The sequence below is a fragment of the Amblyraja radiata genome, chromosome 19 (genome assembly GCF_010909765.2).
Source record: "Amblyraja radiata isolate CabotCenter1 chromosome 19, sAmbRad1.1.pri, whole genome shotgun sequence".
In the NCBI taxonomy this organism is placed as follows: Eukaryota; Metazoa; Chordata; class Chondrichthyes; order Rajiformes; family Rajidae; genus Amblyraja; species Amblyraja radiata.
Genome location: NC_045974.1, coordinates 22,372,076 through 22,398,230, shown reverse-complemented (window position 1 = coordinate 22,398,230; position 26,155 = coordinate 22,372,076). Strand labels below are relative to the sequence as shown.

Here is a 26,155-nt window from a genome sequence, read left to right as displayed (position 1 = left end):
TTTCTTCCCTTCTCTCAACTATCAGATTTAAGAATTTCCTCTAATCATAAGATTCATGCCGCTTTTCAGTACTGGTCACCTCATTTTTAATATGTTCTTTTGGTAAAGTGCTTATGAAGCATGCACGGCAGGCACAGGTTATTGATTGGGGATGATCAGCCATGATCACAATAAATGGCGGTGCTGGCTCGAAGGGCCAAATGGCCTCGCCCTGCACCTATTTTCTATGTTTCTATGTATCTCCACTACTTAAAAAAATAACGAAACCCACCTCTTGGATTGTGAATGGAATTTCCTGGCTTTGAGCCCAGTTCACAGGTGTTGGTAGCTAATCCTTGACTGAAGCCTGCTGCTTGGCTATTTCACACAATTTTCCCTGCTTAAAATTGCACAGCAGTATGATACTGATAAAGTCACATTTTGGTATCTCTCGTCATAACTAGCATCCATACCATGTTAAAACAACTTCAATATTGCCACTCCAATCACCTATTGTTCAAACTCTCTGGGCCTTATTCAGTTACTGCATTGAACAACCCTTTGCCACTGGAAATTTCCAGCCCATTTTTAGCCCTCCTCGTCCTCTGAACTAACTCTTTCCTCTTGCTCCAAAACCTCTGCTTCCATGTAAAAATCCCTTCTCATTCATAATCACTTGTGAATTATTGGCATGTCTAACCATAACTGTATCCTCAGCAATAATCTCCCTTTTGAAACTACACACCACTCTGCACCAGAGCAGAGGAATTTTCTTCCCAGTCAGAATCTCCCTCCACAGATAACATGAACTAAAAGATATCAGAGAAGAATTAGGTCCTTCGGACCATCGAAATTAATGATTGCCCGGGTGCCAATGGCCACCTAAAGTCCCGCCCAGGCAAACTAAAAGTCCAGTCATTTTGCCCGGCTTGGCAAGCGAAGGAAAGCTTGGCTGATGTGGACGGCGGACGGCCTGATGCAAACTGTGCCGCCATTTCTCAGAGAGCTCCTGCCTTATCCTTGTTCCCTGCCTTGCCCTGTGGAGTTGCTGTTTGTTTGTGATCCAGCGGCTCAGGCAGCGGGTTGGCGCTCGACACCGCTGCAAATTGTTCTGTTGCTGTTGTTACCTTAATGGGCCTGTCCCACTTTGCCATTTTTTTTCGGCGACTGCGGAGCGTCAGTGACGGTTTTAAAGGACGTCAGTCACTGACGCTCTGACAGCCCTTTTAAGGGAACAACAGCAACAGAACAATTTGCAGCGGTGTTGAGCACCTGAGCCGCTTCTTCCCTTCCCCCTTCTTCCTCCCTTCTCCCCGCTCTACTCTTCTTCCCCTTTTCCACTTCCCCCCCACTCCCCTCACATCCCCTTTTCCCCCTCTCCCTCCCTTCTCCACACCCCCCCCCACTTTCCTCGACTACTCCATTTGTGGACCCAGGCTGTGAGCAGCGATCCCTCGCACACTACCCCACACACGCTAGGGACAATTTATACAAACCTTTGGAGTGCGGGAGGTAACCCTTACTCTAACTCTAGGTTGATAGGCTTGGTATTTATAAATTGTCCCTAGCGTGTGTGGGATAGTGTGCGGGGGATCGCTGGTCGGTGAGGACTCGGTGGGCCAAAGGGCACTGTATCTCCGAACTAAATGTGACACAGGAACCTCAGGGGTTGGACTAAAACCCCCAATATTCTGCATGGGAACTAAACTGTAGGCCACGAGTTGTCCCAAAGGCAGATCTCTCTTCCAATGGTCTCTCCAAACCCCCAGAGGCAGCGGGTTTTTCAACTGGGTACAGGCAATGCTATTAATGTACCAGTGCCCCCCACCTGCTCCGGCCACTGAGTCTAAATACCCACCACCCATTTTGAAGCAAGGTGCCCGACATGATGAGACACCCAAATGTCGCCCCTGGATTGTGAACATTCCAAAATCCTGGGGCGACAGGGAGACACCGCACGTCGCTACATGCGTCACGACGCGTCAGGACCTGACCACGACGCGACAGCCTCTTTTCAGGCTGGAGCCGAAAATGTCGCCCAAGTGGGAAAAGCCTTTAAATCCTTCACCCCACGGGAGGGGGAGAGAAACTGCAAAGCCACCAGTCTGCATTTGGTCCATATCCCTCCAAACCTGATCTATCCATGTACCTGTCTCTCTCCCTGTCTTTCTGTCTCTGTCTTTCTTTATCTCTGTCTCCATCTCCATCTCCGTCTATCACTGTCTCTGCTCGTTCTCTGTCTCTCTCTGTCTGTCTCTGCGACTCTGTCTCTCGCTTACCAGTTCTCCCCCAGTTTATCATCAAAAAACCCCCAAGAAATTTGGGCATCGAAGCTTCCCCTAATGCTCCAGTGTAGTGCCAAGTAACAGCCATGTTGCTGAAAGGGTTGTTGTGATACAGTATGGTGTTCCTGAAGTCCCACACCAGAAGAGCTACCCAACATCTGCACTCTCCTTGACCTCGTCCTTACCATACCGGCAAGTTCAGCTGAGGCTGAGCGAGGCTTCAACCGGCTGAAGCAGCTGAAGACCACCATCAGAAGTTCCCTCCAGGACGACCAGGTGACGGACCAGCTCCTCATCATGCTGCATGCCAGTAACATCAAGGACTTTGATCCAAGGGCCAGCCATCAGCTTGTGGCATGCAGGAGGGATGAGGGCAAGGAGGCCTAACACGGGAGAAGACCCAGCTGCAGCATCTGCCTCGGGACCTCACCCTGACAGTGACAAGTCTGATGAGGAGGATGCTCTGCTCAGATGACAATTAAAGTGACTTTACATGTATTTGAACAGCTGTCTTTACTTTGCTTTTCAGGAGATGGTTTAAATATCAAGCAGAAAAGTTACACAAGTTCTCACAAATATAATGTTTCTGTTCATTTAAGGTTGATATATTCCCCCCCCCCCCCCCACCACCACAAAAAAAAACCCAAAAAACACTTCTGCCAATTTTATTACCCTTCTGGTCAATCTCACTTGCCAAGTTCCATGATTGATTCAATATAGTCACCTACTTCCATGACTCATCTTCTTAGTGGGCACAGAGTAAAAGAGGTACTATGTACATACAAAAGTACGATATAGGTCTGGTCAGGTAATAATAATACAATAACAAGTATTTTACAAGAAAAAAAGAAAATCAATGTACACTTCCATTCTCTTTATTTCTTCTTTAGCAGAAGGGATATATTATGTATCTATTTTCCCCCTCTTGATGTTGTTACTGTGTCTACCTTCAAAGGTGTCAAACAGATCGATTCAATTCTTTATCAACTTACCTTGCTGTGACTGGGTGCAACAGAGATTGATGATTGAAGATTCAAGAGGAAAAGACCCATGCTATGGTCTTGTCATGATAATTTTCGGTCCTTCACAGAAAACATGCTAGCATCAATCTGTAGTGTGCATGGTTAAGCATATGTTACCATGGTCCAGGATTTATTGACACAGGTTGATCATACGCTGAATAATCCAATCACATTTTTGTTTGGAAGTGGAAAGAAATAATAGAAATTGCATTCATTGCAACGTGTAAAAATAGTTGATATACTGTATTATAATTTTGCTGCATGTCATTGTGGTATATATCATGTCTTGATTGGTGAATATGTTTAGTTTGTGACTTTATTTGAAGCAGATAATATGTGAATGCTTAATTGAGCACAATTCCAACTGGTAACTACGCACTTCGATTACATTAGATTAGATTAGATCCATTATTTGTCATTCAGACCTTTTGGTCTGAATGAAATGTCGTTGCCTGCAGCCATACATATAATAATAAACAACAAAACACACAATAAACACAAATTAACATTCACCACAGTGAGTTCACCAGGCACCTCCTCACTGTGATGGAGGCAAAATCTTAAAGTTACTGTCTCTTCCTTCCTCATTCTCCCTCTGCGCTGAGGCGATACCCCACCGGGCGATGGTAGTCAGTCCTGCAGCTCAATCGAGCTCCGCGAACGGGCCGGTTCAAGCTCCGCGGCTCGGGGTGGTCGAAGCTGCCGCCCTCCAGTCCAGCGGACGCAGCTGTTGCTGCGGGAGCTCCGGAAAACAGGCACCAGCCTGTGACCTGCAAGCTCCCGACGATGTCGTCCACTGGCCCGCGGCCGAGCCCCGGATTCAGGTCGCTGCCGCCAGAACGCCGCCTCAGCCACCGGAGCACCATCTCAGCCCCGAGTCAGGCCGCCCTCACCGGAACGCCTTCTCAGCCCCGAGCCGGGCCGCCCTCACCGGAACGCCGTCTCAGCCCCGCGTCGTGCCGCCCTCACCGGAGCGCCGTCTCAGCCCCGAGCCGGGCCGCCCTCACCGGAGCACCGTCTCAGCCCCGCGTCGTGCCGCTGCAGCCGGTGCGCCGTCTCAGCCCCGAGCCGGGCCGCTGCCGCCGGACCGCCACCGCAGCTTGAAGATGGCCAGCCTCGAGCTGGTGAGTCCTGGCTGGCTCTGTTTCCGGAGCCTCGAGGTCGGTCGCAGTTGGAGGCCGCCAGCTCCGCCATTAGGCCTCAGCGCAGACGGAGGCAGAGAAGGGGGATACGACAAGAAGAGTCGCATTACCCCGAAGGGAGAGACAAAAAATGTTTCAGCCCCCCCCACACATAACACAGCCTAATAACTAAAATTTGACTAAAACAAGACAAACCAAAAAAAAAAAAGTAAAGACAGACTGACTGCAGGCGAGCCGCAGCCGTTCAACAGCGCCGCCACTTTTTCCGAGCACATTATCGCACACGTCATGCAAGCCGTCTTAAATGACCACCTAAACTGTCATTTGGCAACCTAAAAAGCTGCCTCGGTTGCCAACAGTGAAAAAAAGTTGTGAGAGCCCTGATCGTGCCTACACCATTTAATCATGACTGATCTAAATGTAGCCCGTTTAATATTCCTCCATTTTCTATTTTTATTTCCTCCAAGCTTCATATAAAATTCTCATTTTACACAGTATTTCACTAATTTACTTAAGCTCCTCTGGAAGCAAAGACCACATACCAAGAAGAAGTCCTTTGATAGCGAACAGTAACTTTATTCTCACCAGCTCAAGATGCACAGACTGGCTTTTAATTTATCAGCTATAAAAAATAAATTACTTATAAAAAAACTGCACACCAAAAAGAAAACCAGCAGAACTCACCAGTGATAGTTTTACTGAATGAAAGACACTTACTTGCTAATCCCTGCAAGTCTCTGATTTCTCCATGATGCTGTTGGTGCATTGGAACATGTACAATGTTAGCAGCAGGTCCAGCAGAGGGAAAGTTAGAAACATGGGAGGGGAGACAAAGTAAAATGAGTTAGTACAGTTGGCAATAAGTTGGATGCATGAACATCTTCAAGCAAAAATGTTTTCCTATTTAACATATTCAAGTCCATCACATGAATAGTGCTCAAAAATTCTATGAGAAAAAATCTGTTTCTGATCAGTTAAAAGGTCTAACAAGACGAGAACTGAAATTTCTACCAATATCAGGAGTTGGTCCTTCTGAATCTGAATTTGAAGTGGTATTGACACAAAGAGCAGTTGTAAATGATAAAGCACTCATCTGAGTTTTGCATTATTTAACAACTGCCTAAGATACAAATCAGACCATGAACAAAACATTGTGCAATAATCTCCATATTCAGCTATGCTTTAACTGAGCACAAAAGATTCAGTCGAAATGTTCTCAGTTAGATCAATATCCATTAGTCCAACTTAGAAGCAAGTTTTAAAAATGCTGCTTACTCTGTTCCACTAAAACATTAGCTGTGGCTGCCAGATCCCATGAGAGATAAGAGAAAATGAACACAAAGAGAGAGAGATTGAAATACTGAACAATTAAGATTTCTTCTGAAATGACTTTGTATCCTACCGAGCATTGGGTTAGGATCAAGATTTCATTTGGTCAAGATTGTGTAGCAGTTGGTTACACCCCGCCCATCCATGCTATGAGGCATTCATACAGAGGCATCTTCCTCTCCATGAGTGGAAGCTAGTCATCCTTGACCTCAAAGGATTGCTTGTTAAGAAACACTAGGAGCAGTTTTGTTCTGACAACAAATTGCCTGGAGCTCCAGACCCATTCATGAAAGAGGTACTGCTGGAAGGAGAGGGGGGCAGGGGAGGAGCATTTGCACATCCTAGCACATGCCATCAGCTGTTCAGGGAAAAGAAAAGGAAAACGTGTGTCAAAGGAAGCTGACACTTGGGTGCAATTCTGTCTTACATGCAAATGTCATGATTAACATTTCAAGATTTTTTTGCGCCCGGCTATTAATTCTTGCTCCACTCATTTTGGTGGCTTTACCTTTAGACTTTACTTTAGGCTTTAGAGATACGGCGCAGAAACATGCCCTTCGGCCCACCTAGTCCATACCGACCAGCAATCACCCCGTACACTAGCATTGTTCTACACACTAGGGACAATTTACCATTTTTACCAAAGCCAATTAACAAAGGACAAAGGACATTTATTATCACATACACCAATTGGTGTAGTGAAATTTGACTTGCCATTGCAGCACACAAATAAAGATAAGACACAACATCAAAGAATTTAACAATAAACATAAAAACATCCCCCCACAATGGTTCCCACTGTGGCGGAAGGCATCAAAAGTCCAGACCCGTCCCCTGTTCACCCATAGTCGGGCCTATTGAGGCCTCCGCAGTCACCGCTACTGCAGTCCTCAACCTACAAACCTGTGGACTTTAGAGTGTGGGAGGAAACCAGAGCACCCGGAGAAAACTCACGTGGTCACAGGGAGAACGTACAAACTCCGTACAGACAGCACCCAAGGCCAGGATTAAACCCTAGGCACTGAGGTAGCAAATCTACTGCTGCTGTACCTCTGCGATAAAAAATCTGAACACACAAAACTAGCAATCGCACCAATTTGAAATGATCATAAAATTTAACACGCTATTTTTCTGGTATTTACAGTGACGAGATTAACTTTCCTTGATATATTTAGAGATGTACCTTGTATTTTCTAAGTCCTCAATTGCATTTTTATAAGATCAGTGCATGTCATATTATAATTTCACCAGCTTTCACAATCAGATGATCGTAATCATGCTGTGCGAAATGTGTGTGAATGGTTGGTTAGCTTGAGTATTAATTTCTATATACTATTAGTTGTGCTCTCTTGAGGCTGACTTGTTTGCACCAATTACGCCCGTTCTAACATTTGTTATGTTCTAATTTTTCAACAGGAAATTTCTACGTAAATAAATATTTGCAAATGGAGCAGAGAGGTGGATAACTTTGGAAAAACTTCCTGTTTATGATCTTACAGTCATAGAGTCAAACAGCATGGAAACAGGCTCCTCTGCCAAATTTTCCCACGCCAACCAATATGCTCCATCTCCACAATGTTGTGATAGTACCTGTCTCAACTATCTCCTGACAGCTCGCTCCATATACCCACCACCCTCTGAGCGGAAAAGTTGCACCTCAGGTTCATATTAAATCTTACCCCCTTCACCTTAAACCTGTGTCCTTGGTTAAAATACTCTGTGCATTTACCCTATCTAAGATCACCCCTCATCCTCCCATGCTCCAAGGAATAACATCGTAGCTTGCTCTACCATTGCCTATTGTCCAGGCCCTCGAGTCCTGGCAACATCCTCTTGAATCTTCTATGCACTCTTTCCAGCTTGACAATATCTTTCCTATAACAGGGTGAACAAAAACTGATCACAATTCTCAAAATGTGGCCTCACCAATGTCCTGTACAACTGTAACATGAAAACTTGGACAGGAAAATTCAATCTCAGAGATGAAATAAATGAAACAGAACAGTACAGCACAGCATCAGACACTTCAGCCCACAAAGCTCAAAGCTGCGTCGAACATGATGCCAAGATAAACTTTGTTGGTGCCAGAAATGCGGCCACTCTTGTGTACTGCATAGGTGAGGTCTGCTGCATGCTTTTACTAAGTTGCATGCAAAACAAAGCATTTCACTGTACCTGGGTACTGTACATGTGACAATAAAGTATAATTGAAATCTGCACATGATCCACAGCCTTCCATTCCCTACATATCCATGCATCTATCTAAAAGTCTCTGATCTGCCTCTACCACCACCTTTCCAGGCACCCACCACTCTGTGTCATCGAACATTGCACCCGCTGTGAAATAGCTTGTACAAATCTCCAAATGTTTTTGTATGTCCACCAGTCCTACCTTCCAAATAGTGATCCAAATAATGTAGCTACTACCAATTCCAAGTGATCAACTGGGATTAAACAGGACAAGCAAAGGATGCCCACACAGCCCTGAGACAACATCCCATATTAATGCATTCTATTTCTCAAATCCTCTGTACAATCAGATTTGAAAGTACAAAAGGAAGTTTGTCCTTAAATTAACAACAAAGTCAGATGTGCAGAAAGCTTGTTTTGCATGAAAAGGAGCTCTCTCAGTCTGAAGAAGGGTTTCGGCCCGAAACGTCGCCTATTTCCTTCGCTCCATAGATGCTGCTGCACCCGCTGAGTTTCTCCAGCAATTTTGTGTACCTTCTCTCCTTGCCTTGTCTACAAAAAACAGCAAAATCCCATTATCTGGTTATCTTCCAGTTGCTTGTGAATTTCCCTATAAAATTGCGATAATTGCAATTCAACAGCTGTGATGCACTTTGGAGCATCCTGAGATTATGAAAAGGAATATCGATGCTATAACATAAGTAAAATACAGTGCACACTACAAATCAAATATAAAAAAACATTAAATGGTGGATCTACATATAGATTCAGTGGAGGAACAAATCTAATGTTTCAAGGTAGGATTAACCTACTATTTTCCAACTCAATTGCAAAGCATCTAAAACTGTTCTTAAATTTTTCTTAATTCAACAATCAACAAAATTATAACCTTTCTGTCTTCTCTTTTTGCAATGATGGGCATGATTGGCGACAACAACTCCATGAACTAAGGAGAGGAAAGATTTAATGGGAATCTGAAGAGACGCTTTTTTCTGTCAAAGGGTGGTTGGTGCACCGAGTCCGTGCCGACCAGCGATCCCCATGCACTTGCACTATCCTACACCCTTTAGTCAGAGGGTGGTTAATCTGTGGAACTCATTGCCATAGGAAATAATTGAGGCAGGTACAATACCCATATTTAAAAGGCACTTCAACAGGTACATAGACAGGAAAGGTTTAGAAAGCTATGGGCCAAAGGCGAGCAAATGGGACTAGCTGAGATGGGTATCTTGGCTGGCATGGACAAGTTGGGCTGAAGGGCCTGTTCCGTGCTGCACGAATCTATATCGACTTCAAGTAACTCAAAACTTTAAAACAGAAGCTTTACTCAGAGGGAAACATTTTATTGAATATATCTGGGAATGAAAGTGGATCTTTCGGACTGTGTGAATTTCCTACCACAGAAGAAGTGCCTTATGGATGGCCAATCTTATGCCGAGGTTCTGTATCAACATCAGACATTGCACCAGTAGTGCACCTTTAAATTACACCCATCAATGTTTAGATTCCAAGCTCCCATTGTAGTTTTCAAACCAATTACCAAACCAATCTAATTTCTCTAGGTCTGCAGGACAGATGCAGGGAAAAGAGATTTAAGATCAGCTCTATGAGCCGCAGCTTAAGTAACAAACAGAACTGAGATGTTCATCAGGAATAAAACTACAGATGAAAGGGGCTCGCTGGCTGAATCATGAGCTAGGATACCGTCCTTCCATAAACTAGGGTACTGGCCGATTCACCTCTACCCTACTACAATGCTGAAAACCATATTCTGCACTCCGTATCTTCCCCTTGTCCTCGAGTTTGACGATTGTTTTTAGGTGCAGTATTACCTGATCGTTTTGGATAGCATGCAAAACAAAGCTTCTCACAGTACTTTGGTACATGTGACAATAATAAATCTAAACCTAAACCTGAAATAACCAAGCAAAAATATTTCTGCTGATGCTGCCTGACCTGTTGTACATTACCAGCATTTCCTGATTGTATTTCAGAGCCCCAACATTGATGCTTGTTTTTGTGCAACAAAAACTACAACAGTACTCAAACTGAATTACAATTATCCTGATGCAGGGTCTTGACCCGAAACATGGACAATTCCATTCCTTCCACAGATGGGCGGCGCGACTCTCGTCAGCAGCGGCCTCTGCAGTCCGTCTGCGTTTTTATTATTTATGTCTATGTTTTTTATGTAGTTTTTGTTATTTTTGTTGGGGTATGTGTGTGGGGGGGTGGGGGTGGTGGGGGGGGTTGGGGGTAACTTTTAAATCTCTCCCTGCACGGGAGACCCGATCTTTTCTTTGTCGGGTCTCCGTTGTCGTTGGGGCTGCAACGAGGAGCGGCCTCCAACAGGAAGACCGGGGACTCTGGTGCCGACTACTCACCTCACCGTCGCGGAGCTGGCCGAGTCCAGAGCGGTGGAGCTGTGGTGGACGCTGCTGCGGCCAGACCTCTGGAGTTTCGGTGGCTGCAACTGCGGGTTTGGCGGACGGCGACACCGGGAGCCCGCGGGTCCCTGGAGGGAGTCCGCTTTTCACGGCTCCCGCAACGGCGACTTCTCCGGCCCGAGTTGCGGGGTTGAAGAGCTCCTGGAGCGGGGCCTTACAGCACCGCCCCGCGCGGCTTAGAATGGCCGCGGGAGTTTGCGAGCGAGCGCACGCCGGGGCTTTGACTTTGACTCTGACATCGGGGGGGAGAGTGCAGTGGAGAGATAAGTTGTTTTGGCCTTCCATCACAGCGATGTGATGGATGTTTATGTAAATTATGTTGTGTCTTGGGTCTATTTGTTTGTAATGTATGGCTGCAGAAACGGCATTTCGTTTGGACCTCAAGGGGTCCAAATGACAATAAATTGAATTGTAGTAGATGCTGCTCATCCCACTGTGTCCCTCCAGTAGTTTGTTTTATGCTCCATGCTACTGAATTAAAAATGTATTTATTGCAACGTTCTTCACCTTTTAATAACTATGTATAAATACCATAGAACTTCCTTACTGGAGATAAATGTGCTCAATTGCTAGAATTCCCCACATGCTGGTGAGGCATTATCAGCTGTAGTGTCTGGATTGATGTCTCATTCCCATAACATAGTATAGTTCCACATTAGGGACTCTGGTTGAATGACTTTAATATTTGCATTTGCATTTACTGTTCACCCCTTTAACTCATCTCTGTTAGTTTGTTTAAGAAGGAACTGCAGATGCTGGAAAATCGAAGGTACACAAAAATGCTGGAGAAACTCAGCAGGTGCAGCAACATCTATGGAGCGAAGGAAATAGGCAACGTTTCGGGCCAAAACCCTTCTTCAGACCCGTGGAAGGTCCATAGGTCCTTCGCTCCATAGATGCTGCTGCACCCACTGAGTTTCTCCAGCATTTTTGTGTACCCTCTGTTAGTTTGTTAGTTATTTGTTGACTAGTTTAGTTTAGTTACAGCATAAAAAACAGGCCCTTTGGCCCCTGAGTCCGTACCAACCAGCGATTCCCATGCACTTGCTCTATCCCACACACTAAGGACAGTTTAAATCTTTACTGAAGCCAATTAACCGACAAACTTGTATGTCCATGGAGTGTGGGAGGAAACTGGAGCTTCCGGCGAAATCCCACGTGGTCATGGGGTAAACATACAAACTCTGTACGGACAGCTCCGGTAATAAGGATCGAACCTGGGTGTCTGGTGCTGTAAGGCAGCAATTCTACCACCTGCGCCACTGTGCAATCCCTGTGCAATACAACTTTCATAATTTTGGTCTATTCCTCCATACAGTTCATGAGCCTGCATTTCCTCTTACAAACAGTGGCTGATCAAAGGAAAAGAAACAGCAAATCGATAGCAGCCCCCTTTGCAATATCTGACCCCAAACTACATTGTCCGTGAAGCTCTTTGTGAGGAGAGCTGAAATGGAGACTTAAAGAAAAATTTTCAGATACATTTAACCTTGTGCCTTAGCAGAGCAAATTAAATTTGAATTTGCATCTACCAGAATAATCGCATGAAAACCAAGGAGAGTTAATTTCGAGTAAAAATTCCCCTCACTAACCAGACCAGGTAATCATTGCTCACCCACCCTCATTTATTCCCAAATCTAGAAAACAGGAAAACAGCTGAGTGCAAAAATACTCTCTCAAGATGAACTCAAATATATCAAACAGTGTGATGAGTTTGCTAGGCCCTGGAAGTCTTGTCAGCCATTCTTCAACTGTATGTAAAACATATAATCAGAATTAAAAATCACTTAAATTTGACATAATTAATTTGATAATGGATTTTTTAAATTCACAATACCACTCAAAATGTAATTGTTAGTTAAGAGATCGGAATTCCTGAAAGAATGTACATTTTATATAATAAAGGGGAAAAAATCACCAGTTGTACATTTATTCATCATTCCAAATAATTATTGTCTTCTAAATATTGTTGGGTGAATATTTTTATGGTGAAGACATAACATATTTTGAATAAAAAGGACTGCAGATGCTGGTTTATACCAAAGATAGACACAAAATGTTGGGAGTAAACCACAAAATGTAACCCACAAAAGTTTTTTCCAGTGTGAGATCACAAAGTCATCCGTTACACTGATCAGCTTTCTATCACCTAACATTTAAGAACTGTGTTCAGATGTTTACGGTGGAATTAGGATCACATCAAGTTCATTACACACATCAAGAACTCAGTGCAGTTACCAGGAAATTGTAACCAAATGCACACGGCTGAAAGTTCGCTGGGGTTTAAATATGAATGTTTCTTCCAAAATTAAACCAAGGCTATCTCCAAACCCAGACTGACTGCGGTTAATCACTTGGTGACAGGCCAAGAACTAATCTGTTCCTTCCCACCGCAAGAAACTTTTAATTGCAACTAAAGTAACCAACTAAAGTACAGGTGCATGCAGAAGATAAGTATTGCCAACTTGCTCACACACTAGCCACGGTGTAATTAAACATATAAAACTGTGCAGCCTTTTTAAACCAGTGTTTTTATAGGCAGGGCATTTATTATTATTTGCATCATATTGCTAAATAATTTCCCCTCAATTAAAATAAGACAATGTACAGGATCTAAAGCTTGCAACAAAACCGTGCTAGAAGTGGAATGCAGAAGATACTAAATATAGAAGAACACAAGAAATGTAACTTCTGCGTCTGTGTGTCTGGCAGTCATCCAGAAACAAGAATCGTGAGGGCAACAAAGGAAATGTCTGGAATAGGATATTTTCAAATGGACTTAAAGTACAAAAAAAAAGTTTCATGAGCTGGCTACTGCACAATTAGTACATTTTGTGGCGTCACGGATCCAGGAAAACGGGTTTTAAGTTGAATCTTGGTACTGTCTGTGTGGGTTTGAATGTTCTTATGTGTGCTTTCTCGGGTGTATGGACTGGCCACTATAAATTGGCCTAATGTATAGGCAAAATGATAGAGTTCAGTTTAATTTAGAGATACAGTGCGAAACAGGCTCTTCACCCATCCGAGTTCACGACGACCAACGATCACCCTACACTAGTTCTATTTTATTCCAGTTTCACAATCCTACGCACTATGAGCAATTTACAGAATTGCCATTTAACCTATGAACCTGGACGTCTTTGAAGTGTGGGAGGATACCAGAGCACTCTGAAAAAATCCATGTGGTCACAGGGTGAAAGTAAATGTATTACCTATGGTCAGGATCAAACCTGAGTCTTTGGCGCTGTAAGGCAGTAACTCCACCACTGTGCCACCCGAACCACTTATGGGAAATTGTGAATAATAAAGAGGAATTAGTATATGTTTCATGTAATAGGTTGTTGATGGTTAGCACTGAATCAGTGTGCAGGAGGATCTACTTGCTTGCTGTGTGACTCAACAACTCTAAAGGGTTCTGTGCTGAGTTGCACAGCAAATGGAAGGTCTTTTAAGGTTATGTTGCACAGGGAGTGAGAAAGAAAACTACAATGGGTGGAATACAAAGGCACAGGATTCAACTTAGGCCTTGAAGAAATTTTTAATTGATTAAAGATACAGATTGATCGAACGATCCAGCATAGAAACAGACCCTTCAGCCCACTGAATCCACGCCGACCATCGATCACCCGTTCATACTAGTTCTATGTTATCCCACTTTTGCATCCGCTCTTTACCCACAAGGGGCAATTTACAGCAGCCAATTAACCTATAAAACCACAAGGTTTTGGGATGTGGGAAGTAGCCAGAGCACCCAGAGGATGCCCACGTGGTCACAGGAAAACATAGAGACATTGAAACAGGTGCAGGAGTAGGCCATTTGGCCCTTCGAGCCAGCACCATCATTCAATATGATCATGGCTGATCATCCAAAATCAGTACCCCGTTATGGCTTTTCCCCCCCATATCCCTTGATTCCCTGAGCCCTAAGAGCTAAATCTAACTCTCTCTTGAAAACATCCAGTCAATTAATTGGCCTCCACTGCCTTCTGTGGTAGAGAATCCCACAGATTCACAACTCTCTGGGTGAAAAAGTTTTTCTTCATCTCAGTCCTAAATGGCCTACCCCTTATTCTTAAACTGTGACCCCTGGTTCTGGACTCCCCCAACATCGGGAACATTTTTCCTGCACCTACCCTGTCCAATCCTCTAAGAATATATATGATTCTATAAGATGCCCTCTCATCCTTCTAAATTCCAGCGAATACAAGCTCAGTCGACCCATTCTTTCATCATATGTCAGTCCCACCATCCCAGGAATTAACCTGGTGAATATATGCTGCACTACCTAAATAGCAATAATGTCCTTCCTCAAATTAGGAGTAAAAATGGCACACAATACTCCAGGTGTGGTCTCACCAGGGCCCTTGTATAACTGCAGTAGGACCTCCTTGCTCCTAAACTCATATTCTCTCATCTCTCGCAATGAAGGCCAACATGCCATTAGCTTTCTTCACTGCCTGCTGCGCCTGCATGCTTACTTTCAGTGACTGATGTACAACACACCCAGGTCTCATTGCACCTTCCCTTCTCCTAATCTGACAACATTCAGATCATAATCTGCCTACCTGTTCTTGCCACCAAAGTGGATAACCTCACATCTATCCACATTATAATGCACCTGCCATGCTTCTGCCCACTCACCCAACCTGTCCAGGTCACTCTGCAGCCTCATAGCATCCACCTCACAGCTCACAGCTTTTGTGTCATCCGCAAACTTAGAGATGTTACATTTAATTCCCACGTCTAAATCGTTAATATATATTGTAAGCACTGGGGGTCCCAGCACCGAGCCTTGCCGTACCCCAATATCCACTGCCTGCCATTTTGAAATGACCCCGTTAATTCCTACCTTTGCTTCCTGTCTGCCACCAGTTCTCTATCCATGTCAAGTATTCTAACCCCCAATATCACGTGCTTTAATTTAGCACACTAATCTCTTGTGTGGGACCTTGTCAAAGGATTTTTGAAAGTTTCAGACACACCACATCCACTGGCTCTCCCTGATCCATTCTACTTGTTACATCCTCAAAAAATTCCAAAAGGCTAGTCAAGCATGATTACCCCTTCATAAATCCAAGCTGACTGTGACCGATCCTGTCTGCTTTCCAAAGGCGCTGCTGTCACATCTTTAATAATCGACTCTAGCAACTTCCCACTACCAATGTTAGGCTAACTGGTCTATAGTTCCCCGTTTTCTCTCTCCATCCTTTCTTAAAAAGTGGAGTTACATTGGGTACCCTCCAGCCCACAGGAAATGATCCAGAGTCGAGAGAACATTGGAAATGATCATCAATGCATCCACGATTTTTAGGGCCATCTCCTGGAGTACTCTGGGATGCAGACCATCAGGCCATGGGGATTTATCTGCCTTCAATCCCAACAGTTTACCTAACACCATTTTCTGACTAAATGTGGATTCCCTTCAGTTCCTCCCTCCCACTAGATCCTCGGTCCCCTAGTATTTCCAGGAGATTGCTTGTGTCTTCATTAGTGAAGACAGATCCAAAGTTGTCCTTTATTGTACTGCCATTTCCTTGTTTCCCCATTATAAATCCACCGGTCTCTGACTGTAAAGGACCTACATTCGTCTTCTTTTTCTTTTAGAAACTTTTACAACAGTTTTGATATTCCCCGCAAGCTTTCTTTCATGCTCTTTTTCCCCCCCTCTTAATTAAACTTTGTTCTCCTCTGTTGAGTTCTAAATTTCTCCCAGTCTTCTGGTTTGCTGCTTCTTCTGACCAATTTATATGCCTTTTCCATGGCTTTAGCACTATCCTTGACCTCTCGTCAGCCATGGTTGAGCTGCCTTCCCAGTTTTATTTTTTCGCCAAACTGGGATGCACAATTTGCTAGTCTATCCTAGACAATTCCCATCTCATACCTTCAAAGTCTCCTTTATTCAAGTTCAGTCTCTGAATTAACCGTGTCACTCGCCATACTAATTCAGAATTCCACCATATTATGGTCACTGTTGCCCATGGGACCTTGCACAACAAGATCGCTAACTAATCCTTCCTCATTACACAATATCCAGTCCAGGATGGCCTGCCGTCTAGTCGGTTCCTCTACATATTGGTTTAAAAACCCATCCTGTACACATTCCAGGAAATCCTCCTCCTCAGCACTGTTACCAATTTGTTTGGCCCAATCTATATGTAGATGAAAGTCACCCATGTTAACTATTGTACCGTTGCTACACACATCCCTAATTTCCTGCTTGATGCTGTCCCCAACCTCCCTACTGCTGTTTGGTGGTCTATTTCGCAGTTCTACCCAAACTGATTCTACAGCATTCAAGATACTGTCTCTCTTGCTATTGCATGAATCTCCTCTTTAACAAGCAATGCCACCCCACCTCCTCTACCTTTCTGTCTATTCTTCTTGAATATTGAATAACCCTGCATGTTTAGCTTCCAGCCTTGGAGCCATGTTTCCGTAATTCCAACTATATCATATCCCTTAACTACTAACTGCGCATTCAATTCATCCACCTTATTTCGAATGCTCCTCACATTAAGGCACAAAACTTTCAGGTTAGTTTTTCTTATCTCCCTTCTACCTTTTGCTTCTATCCTCCTTTTACCTCGGACAATGGAGTTATCCACCACTACGGCTCTGCCTGGTATTGGTCTGGTCGAGTCTCAGCGCTAAGATTCGAGCCACAGACCTGTCCATCACTCGGACTGGAAGCGTCGTCTGCCCCAACAGCTCCCAAGAGGGTGTACCTGTTTGCAAGAGATACTTCCACCAAGGTCTCCTGCACTTGCTTCATCCCATTTCTTTCCGTCTCCACCCATCGCACCACTGCACTCTTGGAGTGACGACCTGAATGTAGGTTCTGTCCAGGAAGCTTTCGTTGTCCCAGATGGACCACAGGTCATCCAGCTGCTGCTCCAGTTCCCCAACATGGTCCTTAAGGAGCTGTGTCTGGACACAGTTGCAGTTAACATGCAAACTCCACGCAGACAGCAGCTGAGGTCAGGATTGAACCTGGGTCTCTGGCGCGGTAAGGCAGCAGCTCTACTGTGCTACCCTAATAAGAATGTAGAGGTGCACAAACCCATTTAAGTTCTGAAGAAATTTGAAGTTGAACCGAGTTGCACAACTTAGAAATAAAGCAGTGGCCTTAAAGAATTGCTTACTTAAGTGCGTGTTTATGTAACTCACCCATTATGTAAGCCGGGGAGCGCCTGTATTGACTGTACCTCACTGCCTTTCCTCCACCAACAACAAATCTTAAACCTTTGCCATTGCTTTCTTCAAATGTTATTTTAATCAAGCACATCACCACAATAAGGTGCAAATTAATAAACATGCTGCTGCCAAATTGTTCTTCTACATAGGATGATGTTCTCTAAATAATGGTTTTAATGTACCCAAGTGAGTGGATTTTAGAACTTCTCCATAGAGGTGCCTAATACATCACATTGCATTCCTCAACCAGGTGTTGCACCACCACCACAGGTCCTTATTCATTATTCACCAATTCACACGCTTGCTCTTCTGCAGAGTTTGCATTCTTCAGTCGCCAGGCTCCTGAACAACTCCTGCAGCTCTATTCTCGTCACCTCTCCCTTTAATTCAAAAGATCCTCTTCTTCAATTACACTTCTTTGTCAGCATCAGTATGTAAATGTATTCTTCCTCCTGCTTCATCCCTCTTCTTAGCACCACTCTGTATTGCATTGTTTCTGTGAGGTATGCTGTAATAATGGAAAGCAGTCCTTCTTGTTCACTCAAACTCCAAAACATCATTGTGATTTATGTGGTTTACATCATTGCATGCAGCTGAACAGTGCTCCAGGTGCAATTACAGCTTCTATTGGCTGATCTCACCTGGGCTAGAGGGAGAGCCATTATAACCTACTTCAAGTTACCCTGGGGATACAAAGAACTGCATATGCCGATTTACCATTAAAAAACAGGGCTGGATCAACTCAGCGGATCAGGCAGCATCTCTGGAAAACATGGCTAGACCCGCCCAAAACGTCACGGACATTCTGCAGAGAGGCTGCCGGAACCGCCAAGTGACTCCTGCACTGTGTGTTTTCTAGTTTCGTCAGGTTGAGTTCCCAGCGTGAAGGAAGTACTTGTTGTCAGGGACCGAGAAGATGATTGAAGACTACAAAAGCAAATGTCCTGTCAGAACTCACTGATCAGCAGGAAGTAAGACAAGGTAGTGTTGGATAGTTAATGTCAGTCTATGTAACCATACTACAAAGTGGAAATTAGAAAACCAGGAGGAAAAATATCAAATTCCACGACAACATAAAAACAGTGTAATTCAGAGGTATAAAATGAAACGTGATTAGTCCCGGCTGAAGTTCCTGTACTGCCCATTAGATTCAGTACCAGTGCATCATAATGGCAGGAAGAGATCAATTATTAAATGTTCCCAAGGACAATTCTATTTAACGATTTGACCTCTCCTTGCAAGGAGACGTCAAGTATCTTTAAATGATGCATTAACACAACCTGGCAGACAATGCACAAACTCTACAATTACGAATCTTGCTTGGCCAATCTTCTTGTCAGTTTATTTTATAAAACTACTCAAGTGTCAGCTTAGATTAGTGACAAGGCAACAAAGTTTTTACGGGGGGGTCTGAATATCATTGACCCCACTCGTCAAGGGCAATCTAGTATTTGTGGACAATCAGTGAATCCTTGCCTACAGTGGATAATAACTGGGCAGGTCCTAGGTTGCATGGAATAGAAACATAGAAACATAGAAATTAGGTGCAGGAGGAGGCCATTTGGCCCTTCGAGCTTGCACCGCCATTCAATATGATCATGGCTGATCATCCAACTCAGTATCCCGTACCTGCCTTCTCTCCATACCCTCTGATCCCTTTAGCCACAAGGGCCACATCTAACTCCCTCTTAAATATAGCCAATGAACTGGCCTCAACTACCCTCTGTGGCAGAGAGTTCCAGAGATTCACCACTCTCTGTGTGAAAAAAGTTTTCTCATCTCGGTTTTAAAGGATTTCCCCCTTATCCTTAAGCTGTGACCCCTTGTCCTGGACTTCCCCAACATCGAGAACAATCTTCCTGCATCTAGCCTGTCCAACCCCTTAAGAATGTTGTAAGTTTCTATAAGATCCCCTCTCAATCTCCAAAATTCTAGAGAGTATAAACCAAGTCTATCCAGTCTTTCTTCATAAGACAGTCCTGACATCCCAGGAATCAGTCTGGTGAACCTTCTCTGTACTCCCTCTATGGCAATAATGTCCTTCCTCAGATTTGGAGACCAAAACTGTACGCAATACTCCAGGTGTGGTCTCACCAAGACCCTGTACAACTGCAGTAGAACCTCCCTGCTCCTATACTCAAATCCTTTTGCTATGATTGTTGCATTGTTGAATCTGATATCCTGGGAACCAAGGGGTTATGAAGGGTCTGGACAGAGGTAAAGAAAAATATATATTTTGCACAACATAATGGTACAAAGATGTCAAGTAATTAGAAGTTGAGAGGGGTTTTGAAAATAAATTAGAACATTTTTGGCCAGCAGGGACAAAATGGGCCAAATGACCACCTTGGGTGTCATACATTTCTGTAACTCTACACAATCCAGTGCTGAGAAAACTCAGCCAGCACATTTGGCCATACAGTACTCTGAAACATGATATCAAGCGTTTTAAAATATGATGGATGATTTGATCCCTATTAGGCGGGTTCAATATATGTTAACATATCAACTAAATCTGGAATTAAACTTGCCTTGGCAATTTTTACAATAGCCAAGACGCTTTTGTGTTATCATTCAAATCCCTCGGCTGGAGTCTTAAAGCTCAGCATTAATTCTGTGTTATGTCAACGAGTCTATCCTGTAGAAAACAAAAATCCAACAAGTTTCCGATATGCATTCAGTCATCTGTTAGAAGATCATAACATGTTAATAAAGAGCTCTATTATTTCACATTAATGGTGAACTAAAAATCCCAGGTATTAATTAGCTTATGCTTACCAGTGATTTTTGTTCCATAACTCTTTGTGTTTTTCAAAATAAGCACCTCACCTGCCAATTTATGTCATTTTTTGTAAAGATTTACTGGCAGTTTTAGTTCCATATACAAACAGCTAAATCCTCTCTTCACTTTCAGACTCTTCGCCACCGCACCCGTCGATCCACTGACCTCAGTTTTATCAGATTACATATTCACATTGAATAGTCATCTTACAATTTCCTTGAACACTTTCAGACCTGATCAATGGCAATATATGGACTTACTACAAGTCTTAATGCCTAGTCTCCTTACCTCAGCACTCTGCGATTGAATTGGAAATCTGCCACATGCTTTTTTAGCCTCATCTAAAAGATTAACAAAATGTAAGGTTTTTAAAACAATCACAACAAAGGAATTACCTTTTTATGCAACGGAATTCAGAATATTTTTCAAAGGGATGAAACAATGTCATTGACTAAAGCAGATATGAAAACACTAAATTCATCAGTGTTTCTTTATTATATGTCTATGTAATAAATACCATTAATCGTTTCAAATTAAAGATATAGTCCAGGCAATTGTTTTACATTAAATGTTCTATTATCTTCTTACAACCTTTGAACCACACTAATGTTTTGTAATTTAACATGGTCTGAATGGAAACACTTTGATGTTGAAATTATTGTGAAATACATAGAATATTCCACATTCTTAGATTATATTAGTGTAGAACTCATAAGAACAAAAAAAAAAAAAGGATTAGACCTTATGGACCCTTACTGCTGTTCCACAGTGACACAGCTCGTTGAGCTACTGCCTCCGGGTTCAATCATGGGCTCGGATGCTGTCTATGTAGAGTTTGCATGTTCTCCCTGTGACCACTTGGGTTTTCTATGGGTGCTCTGGTTTCCTCCCACATTTCAAAGACCTGCCGGTTTGTGGTTTAATTAGCCTGCGTAAATTGCCACTAATGTGTCGGGAGTTGATGACAAAGTGGGATAGCATAGAACTAGTGTGAATATGTGATCGATGGTCGGCATGGACATGGTGGACCAAAGAGCCTGTTTCTATGCTGTATCTTTCAATCAATCAAATCAATCAATCAATCAATCAAATTCATCACTGATCTAACCTGTCCAATTCCACGTTTGCAACAGTCTCTCAATAATCGACCGAGATCAACTGTAACTCTGCAGTTTGCATTACCTAGCTTCCAGATTGAGGAAACTTTTAAAAGCAGTAAATAATTATTTAAAATAAATTGAACCTTAAAACCATAGAGAGATTCATAGACATGAGTATCTTCCAACAGAGAGCCCAGGCTTTTTATCCTGTATAATAAAATAATTCAAAAAATTCATCTTCTACTACAGGTAACCCCATACTATGAAGGGTTTGTGTTCCTTGAACCATCCATTCGGTGATTTTCTGTTGCATGAACACCCTTTTCCCCATTGAATGTAGAAATTTGACCTTCGGAAGACATTTGGACAGATATATGGACCGAAGGGTTTAGAGGGACATGGGTCAAATGTAGGCAAATGTGACTAGCCCAGTATTCCAATTGGTCAGTATGGACAAGGTGGACCAAAGGGTCTATTTCCATGTCTAAGTGTTTCCACAGATGTTTGTCTTTCATTTTAAGCTACTTTATCAGTGTTGACAAAATAATTGCTTAATAGCTGAGGCCAATCTCAGACTGAGGGGATGGATACTGCGGAGCAATAAGATTTGATATCCATTGATTGGATTGGCCATCACAACTAAGTCCTTCCTTCATCACACTCCCTCCATTCCAAGGGCATGTGAACAGATGTGTCTGTGTGCAGTGCTGCCACGTTCTTCCTCCAAGAGGCATTTTCTCTGACCTGCAAGGCTCATGGATTAGGTCATAACGAGCCGAGAGAATACACGATAAATGCTGCAATGTTAGAGCGACACAGAGTCACAGCTGGTAGAGCTGCTACCTGACTGCGCCAGAGATCTGGGTTCGATCTTGACTTCGGTGCTGTCCGTGTGGAGTTTGCATGTTCTCCCTGTGCGTGCGATTTCCCCGGTTGCACTGGTTTTCTCACACACATCCCAAAGATGAGGGGGTTTGTAGGTTAATCGGCCTCTGTAAATTGCTCCTAATGGTAGGGAGTTGATGCGAAAATGGGATAACATGGAACTCGTATGAATAGGCGATAAATGGTCAGCGTTTGGGCGAAGTGCCTGTTTCCATACCTATTCTCTAAACTAAAATGAAGAAGTGCACTCGAATGGATCTTGGAATGCCTGTCTACGGATTCTTCACAGTAGTGGGTTATGCAGATAAGATGATAAGAAGCAATAATTGGTACTAGTCTTTAATGAACTGAGGCACAAAATATAGGGGTAGAAAAGTCAACTAAAGTTGGATAAAATGCTCATCAGATCAACGCTGGAGTGCTATGCAGAGCACTACAGAGGAGGGTGATGGCATAAGAAAGGCTGCAAAAACAATTCATGATGATGTTACCAGAAGAATTACAGTTATGAGGCAGGAGTGACCGGTTTGATTTGACTTATTTGAAACAAAGGAACCCGAAGGCATAATTGAACTGAGCTGTCTAGATCATGAGCTCAGCCAAGATCAACAGAAGGACTCGTGTGTCTCTTGGCAGAGAGTTTGATAACTGGAAAACAGAGAATTCAGCTAATTTAAGTTAATTGATGGAAGGATTGGTTGATAAATCGGGAAACATAGATGAGAATCGGGAACACATTGCTAAATGGGTAGTGTGCAATCCAACCCTCAGTATATGTAACGGGTCTCAGGATGAGCACTTGAAGAGAGATGTAAATGCAGAATAAATAGGTATATTTTTACTGGTGCATGCACCATGTTTCCAAATGGTCTTCTTCTCAATCCAACATTTCTACCCTTACTTATACTCCCTCATTTAATTCTTCTCAACTGAAATTTGATTTATTTTCCTGCATATTCTAAATTGGCCTTGAATACTCAAACTGATTAATTGCACCCCAGTCCTTTAACTATCTGAAGCACCAAGTCATTTCCTCAAAAATCTCAAGCATTTGGTCCTTGTTTCCAGCATCTGCAGTGCTTCACTTTAGTTCCACCTTATCCACCCTGCTGTCTTTATAAACTTTCTATATAGTTTCAGGAAACTATGTTCACAATGAGCCGCAGAGCGTTCTTATACAAATTCAACATGATCCTGAGAGCTCAATGATCAACAATGACAGATAAGAAACACAAAATCCCTTTTTCTACAACTCAGTAACACTGAGCACTTCTGCCAAGCATCCAATCTACATTACATTTATGTTCTCTTCAGAAATTTATTTAAGCTTTGCTACTGTACATTTCTCTCAAACTCTGTGCTTGTTACAACTCTCCTGTAATTGTCTTAATCTTTGACAAGCTTTTTGCTTTCAGCTGTATAATTACATTTGCAGTTACAGCAGATGTCAAGCCTCTCCCATTCTGACATGCAATTTTATTTGGAATTTTTCATCTCATGTAATCTAAGTAAGACATTTATTATCTGTTTGTAATTTGCTTCCAGCCTTCAGTCAAGCACCCGATAGTCTTTTACTGTTCTTCCGATGTCACTAATTATATCTCAAAGTTTTCCATTGATGCTATGAGTTCTCATTTATAGTGCCTCATTACACGGAACCATATGAACCACCGGCTTCTTCCATCCTCTGCTGCATTACCAATAAGTTAACTGAAAAGACCGGATGAGATACCACAAAAAACATGACCTTCCTGCCACATTGTCACCATTGCAGTTCACAACGAGTTACTGAAACATTTAAATAATGTTTACTCTTGTAGATTTTTATCAAAGTAATGTGTTCACAACCTTGGTGACCAATCAGGGTCATGCAGATAGTACAGCAAAAATCACAATCTTATTAAACAGTAGAGCGAGATCAAAAGGACAGATGGCCTAATGCTCTTCTTTATAACAGTCTTAAATACACAACTTCATCACCCAAATCTGGGAAGACGAGCAGAGAGTGTGGTCTCAGAGAGACAGTTATTACAATCTCCTCCCTCCCAAAATGGCACAAATCTGACTGTGATATTGGCAGAGGGGCTCTCTGCTGTGTGCCATGGGGAAAGTCATCACAAGGATCTTCCTCAGCCCTTTCCTTCCAGCGGTCAAATAGTTCTTTCTTTACTCAGGGTGCAAATTCAGCCCATTGTATGATTTTACCATGCAATAATGACACGAAAAAGCTGGGGGTTGCCCATCCTTGCATGTCCTTTTTCAATCTCACAAAATACATCGACTCCGCCAACCAACGAGGAATGCTTAGAATTCTTCTCAAATTTGGCTGCCCTATGGCATTTATCTACATTCCTCACCCACTACACAACGGCATAGAAGCTGTGCCTCTGACCCATGGCTCAACCACAGATCTAAGCCCTGTGCAGCATTGGCTCAAGCAATACATGTCAGCACTTCAATCCTCTTCTTAATTTTTCAAACTTAAATGCTACACCTTCTCTCAAACAAGCAAACAAACAAGGATTCTTCGATTAAATTAATTGAAAGATACAGCGTGGAAACAAACCCTACCGCCCACCAGACCATACCGACTATCGATCACCCATTCACATTAGTTCTACGTTATCTCACTTTTGCATTCAATAGACACTAGTGCAGGAGTAGGCCATTCGGCCCTTCGAGCCGGCACCACAATTCAATGTGATCATGGCTGAATCATCACCCCCCGTTTCTGCCTTCTCACCATATTCCCCGACTCCACTATCTTTAAGAGCCCTATCTAGCTCTCTCTTGAAGTATCCAGAGAACCAACGTCCACTGCCCCTGAGGCAGAGAATTCCACAGACTCACAACTCTGTGAGAAAAGTGTTTCCTCTTCTCCGTTCTAAGTGGCCTACCCCTTATTCTTAAACTGTGACCCCTGGTGCTGGACTCTCCCCAACATCGGGAACATGTTTCCTGCCTCTAGCATGTCCAAACCTTTAATAATCTAAACTAAACACCCAGCTTCCGCAAGTGACAAAGCCTGCAGGTGAGCAGGCTCAGAGGCTGAGCTCCAAGACTTTGCAGACTCATTCAATGATGCTCATATGTCATTGAACCAGATTAGGCCGTCAGTGGCAATGAATTCCACAGATACACCACCCTCTGAGAAAATAAATTCCTCCTCATCTCCTTTCTAAAGGTACATCCTACATGCCGGCAGTCTGTTCATTTTCTCATCCTTTTTGTTATTTATAGCGTTTGTTTAAAGTTTGTGTTTAATGTTCTTCTGGTGTGTTTTATGTGGGGGAGGGGGGGGGAGACGGAAAATGTTTTTTTTTCAAGATCTTACCTTCCCGGAGATGTGATCAATTTTCGGATCACATTCTCCGGGCTCTGCGGCCTACCATCGCTGGAGCTGGAAGCCGCCTCGTACTGTCGTGAGCCCAGACGCGCGGACGGGCGCGTACTTACCATCGGAGCGGATCCCTTGCCTGGGATCGCTCCCACCGCGGACTGCGGACTTACCATCAAGGGCTCACAGTCTCGGGGGAGGCTAGTCGGGAGCTCCAACGCCACAGAAGCGAATCCACCCCGACGTGAGGTTGTCGCCCGGGGCACGGGTGAGTACTGATACCCTCCTGATGCGGGAGCTGAAAGCCTCAGACGCGAGGGCCCGAACGCCGCCAGTACGGGAGTCCAAGGCCGTCCCGTCAACGGGGAGCTCGAGGCCCACGACCAAGAACAACAACAAGGGAAGGACTTGGAACTTTATTTTCCGCCTTTCCATCACAGTGAGGAATGTGTAGGAGTCACTG

General features: G+C 43.5%; 1 protein-coding gene across 9 annotated transcripts in view; it reads right to left on the bottom strand.

Annotated features, from left to right (window-relative positions):
• The window catches only part of osbpl8 (oxysterol binding protein like 8), a 169,847-nt gene that overhangs the window by 93,007 nt on the left and 50,685 nt on the right, over positions 1-26,155 (bottom strand). For 4 of the 9 annotated variants that reach the window (XM_033037977.1, XM_033037978.1, XM_033037980.1 and 1 more), the window contains one exon: positions 5,146-5,182. The exons of 2 other annotated variants lie outside the window; for them this stretch is intronic. In XM_033037977.1, the coding sequence (XP_032893868.1) occupies positions 5,146-5,182 (37 nt within the window). Of the gene's footprint in view, positions 1-5,145; positions 5,183-10,235; positions 10,246-14,794; positions 14,804-20,366; positions 20,400-20,658; positions 20,712-26,155 lie in introns of those variants that run through there. 3 more of the 9 variants (XM_033037986.1, XM_033037979.1, XM_033037981.1) reach the window with 3 other exon arrangements.